This window comes from Drosophila sulfurigaster, chromosome X (genome assembly GCF_023558435.1).
Source record: "Drosophila sulfurigaster albostrigata strain 15112-1811.04 chromosome X, ASM2355843v2, whole genome shotgun sequence".
NCBI classification, from domain to species: Eukaryota; Metazoa; Arthropoda; class Insecta; order Diptera; family Drosophilidae; genus Drosophila; species Drosophila sulfurigaster.
Genome location: NC_084885.1, coordinates 8,161,628 through 8,167,627, shown reverse-complemented (window position 1 = coordinate 8,167,627; position 6,000 = coordinate 8,161,628). Strand labels below are relative to the sequence as shown.

The window sequence follows — 6,000 nt, the reverse complement described above, 5'->3', positions numbered from 1 at the left end:
GTGGAGAAGGAGGATGAGGAGGTGGAGGAGGTGGAGGTGGAGGAGAGGGGAGGGAGAAGAGGGGTCTACAGCAATTTGTCGCTGAAATGAATGCCTATGCAGCCGGCAAGGCAATCGATGTGGCAGCAAAGCCAATCAATGTGGCATAAAGAGAAGCGGGCTTTGCCTCAGCTGCTGCTTAATAAGTCAGCAAAAGTTGCATGAAAAGGCGAGGGGAGGTAGCTTTATCTAGTGGGTGCAGCAATGTGTGTGTGTGTGCGGGTGTGTGTGTGTATGTGTGTGGCACAATGCCACACCAAAACACCACATTATTTTTCGAGCTTTTGTGGCTAGCCAACAAAATTGACCGCTAACTGATTTTCAAATTTGCGCCAAACTGCGAAACAGATCGTGAAGCGAAGAAGGGGCATGGGAGGGGATGGGTGGGGAAGGGAAGGGTCATAGGCCGCACCTTGTGCCGCATGCAGCTCGTTACAGCTGAGCAGCGAGCGGCGTCCGCAGGGCACGAAAATGCGGCGAAATTCGGTGCGAGGGATTGCGATTGAAAATTGGAATTGGAATTGGAATTGAGTCTGCGCTTTTTGGTAACTCAACTTCCGGGGCAATGCCAACCAGAGTCCAACAGTTCGAATGCCACTCGCAGTTTGGCAGTGGCAGTTGCAGTTGCAGTTGCATTTGCAGTGGCAGTGGCTGTGGCAGTGGCAGTGGCAACAGCAGCCACTGTGTGGCAGCAACAAAAGCAATTTAATCGAGCATGACTTTTGGTTAAACTTGTAAAAGCAACGCCTACGCAATGCAGCAGCAAGAGGCACAAGAGTGGGAGTGGACGAGGGATGGGAAGAGGGAAGGTGGAAAGGGGAAAGGGGGGCTTTGCCTTTGCCGGATGTAGGGAATTTTAATTTGTCGCGTCGTTTAAACGCGAACGGCGGCGCTGCCATCGACAGCCCATCGACAACAGCGTTCGCCACAAATTGTCAAAATGTGTGAGCAGCAGCAGCAGCTACAGAGGTGCTGAGGGGAAGAGGGGGAAAGTGCGGGTGGGTAACCCTTTAACGCCGTTTGTCGGCGTCAGCGCATTCAATGAAGCGTTGCAATTGCGTTACCCAAAAACTATAGCGACAAACTCTCACACACAAACTCTCACACACCCACACACACTCACACACACACACACATGCACACACTGCAAAAAAAAAGACCAAGTTCTAAAATCAAGAACATTCGTCTTAAAAATTGTGTTCTTTCAATAAGACCTTTTTATGAACAAATTCTTTAAACTAAGAACTTTAGTCTAACGAATGCCAAATTTTCAAAATAAGAACAAAAATACTGAATTTTGGTTACAAAATTCTGTAGTCTACCGAAATTTCTATAAAGTTTTTATCTATATTTGAGTGATTTCGTTCATAGCTCAGTTAGTTGAGCTCAATTGCAGTCTCGGAGAGAAAGTCCTGGGATTAAAAGCTGCGCGAAAAACATAACTCAATTCTGTATGCACTAATAAAATCACAAGATGGTACACAGAGAAAAAACAATTTAGATTGAAAAAATCTTGATTTAAGTTTAAGATATTTTCGATCTTTAGAATAAGATTTTTAGGTTGGAACAATTTTGAATCAAGATTTGTATGCTATATTAATATTTTAAGATTAGAAACATCTTATTTGAAGTTTAAAATCTTGATTCAAGAATGTCTTGACTTAAGATTTTGCAATCTTGAATCAATTTTAAGATTTACATTCTTGAATGAAGATTATAATCTTGAATTTCAAGGATGCACAATCTAAATAGAATCAAAATGTGTTAGTCCAAAATTTTTGGAACTTAACCTACAATCTTGATTTTAGAACTTTTTTTTTACTGTGTACACACACACTTACTCCTCTTGCTGTCACGCATGCCACGCCCACAGCCCAAAAACCCACCTACACTTTTATTTTTTGTGTTTTGTTGGTTGGCAATTTTTGGGGGATTCTCTCAATCGGTTTTTTGGGTGGTTTTTATTAGGCCGCTTTTGTCCGTCGTCCCCCTCTCTTCTCCCTCTTTTGGCTGTCTCTTTCGCTCACACTCTCCCCACTCCTCCCCACTGTTTATCTCTGTGCGACTTTGCTGTCTGTCTGTGCCACATTATTTATGGTCGCGCATTTGCATTTTGATGGTCTAACCTCCGCTCCTCTCCCTTCCTCTCTCTCTCTCTTCGGCGTTGCCCCCCGTCAACAGTGCGGCGGCACCCTTAACCCTTTTTGTGTGTGTCTGCCACACATACACATACACACACACACAGCCAGTCAGCTACATACAGGTGTGTGTATGCGTAAACCGTTTTTATGACCATTGTAACCGAAAAATTGAAAACAAATTTCCACGTATTGATGGTCGCAGTTTAGGGGCAACCACAGTCGCTCTCTCTCGCTCTCACTCACTCTTTCAGCCAGTTGAAGTGGGAAGAAGGGAGAGGGAGGATGAAGGGGGACGTTCCTGGGGCTGACTTTTTGGTTGCGCATGAGAAGATAATCGTAAAAAGGGAAATTGCGCTTATAAAATGATCAAAAGCGCGCACCACACGACAGCAAAATGTGTATGTGTGTGTCTGTGTGTGTGTGTGTGTTAGAGAAGCTGTGTGTGTGTTTGTGTCGCTCTGCTTATTATTGTTGCTGCTGCTGTTTAGGCTGATTAGGCTGCTAGGTGCTGACAGAAGCAGCTTTTTTTGTTTGTCGATTTCTTTTTATGGCGCCATATGAAATTGTTTTTGTTGCTGCTGTTGTTGTTGTTGTTTTTGTTGTTGTTGCTGTTGTCACATAAAACAACAGCAACGCATCGCATCTGAGATATATCTGCGTGCACCTGTCGCTGCTGCTTCACGTCTCTTCACACTGATTAGCATAAGTTTTGGCAAAGTTTTGCAATTGCCGCTGTTTTTGTCTTTTTATACCCGGTATAGATAAGGCAAAAGGGTGTTATAAGTTTGTGCCTACAGGCAGAGGAAAACAGCATCAACAGCCAAGATTATATTTACATGTCCTTCGGTCCATCTGTCTGTCTGTCTGTCCGTCTGTCCGTATGAAACACTAGATCTCAGAGACTATAAGAGATATAGCAATCATTTTTTTAACATCACTTGTTATATTTGCACGCAGATCAATTTCGTTTTAAATTTTTTACACGTCCACTTCCGTATCCGCTAATCGACAAAAATCGAATAACAAGCGTTATTTTGAAGCTCAAGCGATTTTATAAACATATGTCTAATAATAACTACAGTCTTTATGATTTCTGAAAAATTGTGGAAGTTATATATTTGTAAGGCAAAAAACGCCTACTATAATCGAATCTTAGTTACTATAGCTTACAATCTTCTATATTTTGTACTCTGTGGTATATTTTAAATGTAGTAGTATACCAAATAAAGTTTTCGGTATATGGAAGTATAATTGCACAATATGTTTTATTGAAAACGTGTATAGGATATCTGTAGCTGTCTTACTTATTTAGTATTTTGTTCGGTATATAATTTGGAATTTTTTTAGAATATTGTTTTAATGAATGTAGCTTTCTTACTTGCTTGAAATTAGTACTCTATTCGATATACCAAATAGTTATTTTAGTATTTTTCAGTAGTTTATTAATTTGGTATATTTCTCGAATATGTTCTATTGAAAAGGGTTAGCGGGTATCTCACAGTCGAGAACACTCTTTAATAGGTTTTGTACTTTGTATCTTTTTTCTCCTTACTTTTGCCAGCTGTAGCATTTTTTTCTTCCGCTCGCCACGCAAATTCAAGTTGTATTTGTCTTTTTATGAATTGATTATTGCCTCGACAAGAAATAAAACGGGGGAATTTGACAGCCATACAAAGTTGCATTGCAAATTTGGAGCAACATTGCAGTTGCAAGCAGCATTAATCTTTGCATTCATTTATTAATCTCTTGACTGACGCGTTGTAAGCCAAGTTAATTGACAAATTCGAAGTGCTTGGCTGAAATGAGAGGGGAGAATAGACAAATCACTTTTGTATTGCACTCAAATAAAATGTTGAAAGCAAAAATCAAGTGTAAAAGTGGAGAATTTCAAAATTTCCATATTTAAAGAATTTAAAAATTTCAAGCAAGTCGCTGAGTTTCGTTGGCATAAAAAGCATTAAACAACGATGACAATATTGTACGTAGATTGTTATTTAAAACCATAATTGTAGTATGGTATATATGTATTATACATTGGATTTAGTTTAAATACTAACAGATATATTTATAATAATCAAATTTATAATCAGATATATTGTAAAGGTTTAAAACTGAAAAGGCTTCTTGCTTGGCTTCTACCACAACTAAAATATCGAAATTCCATAATTTCTAAAGTAATTTTTATTAGAAGAATTTGTTATGCTTCTAATATTTGTAAGTAAAATTGAGTCGAAGACTCTTTTTTCCGTATAATAAAATTAATAAAGAAACTCAGCTATTTAAAAAGACTTAAAACCAAATGACATTAAGCGTATAATTGCCAGTTTATGAACAGTACAATTTTGCAATTAACTCTTATTTATTGCCAACATTGTTTCACGTATATTTTGTGTGTGTGTGTGTGTCGTATGAAAAGTCCTTGCAGGACACGAGCTGCGGTTGTCTTTGTAGCTAAAGTTGCGTAAGAAAGCAAATAAATCTTTGTATGCAAATGTGCAGATCATTTGCGAGTTTTGGCTGTCAGCAATTTGGCTCTTTGTTGTTCACAAATCAAATTACAAAATCCAAACATACACACAAGGGTGAAGTCGGGGGAGTTCTCTGAGGAGAAGCGCAGAGGGGGCCGGGGGTTGAGTGTTAAGGGCAACCTCGACGTCGTTGACAAGTTGAGCATTTTAATTGCTGCCGTGCGGCCGCTTAAGTCAAATGTCAACAGCAACAAAGGCCAGTTGCACTGGCAACAACACCAATAGAGTTAGAGTGAGGGGGAGAGGAGTGTCTGTCTTTTTGTTGGGTAGTGAGTGCAACCCTTTTACCTCGGGTTGCGGGGGGGTTGGGAAACGCGTATTGCACGCAAAGAGTCAACTTCCTGTGCGTATCCACAGAATGCGCTAATAAAATATGCATAACAAAACTTGAGCAACACGCTGACTACCCCACAAGCAACCCCCGCAACCCCCGCAACCCCCGCTACCCCGCACCTCACCACCTCTCCACCCACACCCCCTCAACTCAACTAGTGAAGTGCGACAGCACGCAACGCAACGCAACGCTCGCTACGCACTACTCGTATTGTGAAGAAAAAGGGTTAAAAATCGAAAGTATGAAAACAATTTTACTCGATGCTCGCTGTTCGCTGCTCGCAGCTCGTTGCTGTGTTAAATTGTTGGTCGTTGTCGCTGGCGCTGTGACTGCAGTGACTGCTGTGACTTCTCTAACCCGTAAAACTATTATTATGATCATTATGGCAGTTGCCTGCCTGACACCGCAACTTGGGGGCGGCACTCCGCCCCCTCAACAACCAAATAGCCAGATGTATACATAAGGCAAACGGTGGAGAAAAGGGAGTTGAACTTTCAGCACGCACTTTTGTCTGCATTCGTCGTCGTTGTATACTCGTGTATATTGTCTCATAAATGTTTTGGCAATAAAACGCAAGTTATGATAATGCACATTGACAGGCAGCAAACTTGTCACAGCCATGTCATGACATGGCACAAAATTTCAATTGATGACTAGCTGCGATTATAATGGGCGATTTCTTCATGTCACTGTAGTTGTCTACTATCATAACATATTCTCCTACATTTTGACTTACGTAGTATACAGCGTTATATAACGAGTAACGAGCAACGAGTGACGAACGATTTCTTCATTTGACAATCAAATACTCCTAAATTTTGACTTACCTAGTATAAAACGCTATATAACGAGTAAATAGTGAAGAGTAACGAGCAACGAGTGACGAGCAACGAGTGACGAGTCACAGTTCGACTCGTTGACAAGTCTCAATAAAGAAGCAAATTCTTTTTGTCTTGCT

General features: G+C 40.6%; 1 protein-coding gene across 1 annotated transcript in view; it reads right to left on the bottom strand.

Annotated features, from left to right (window-relative positions):
- Positions 1–3,903: 3,903 nt before the first annotated feature.
- Positions 3,904–6,000, bottom strand: part of LOC133848239 (optomotor-blind protein) — a 146,295-nt gene continuing 144,198 nt past the window's right edge. Inside the window, exon 6 of the mRNA XM_062283729.1 lies at positions 3,904–3,976. Coding sequence (XP_062139713.1) covers positions 3,919–3,976 — 58 coding nt within the window. The 3' untranslated portion in view covers positions 3,904–3,918. The remainder of the gene's footprint in view (positions 3,977–6,000) is intronic.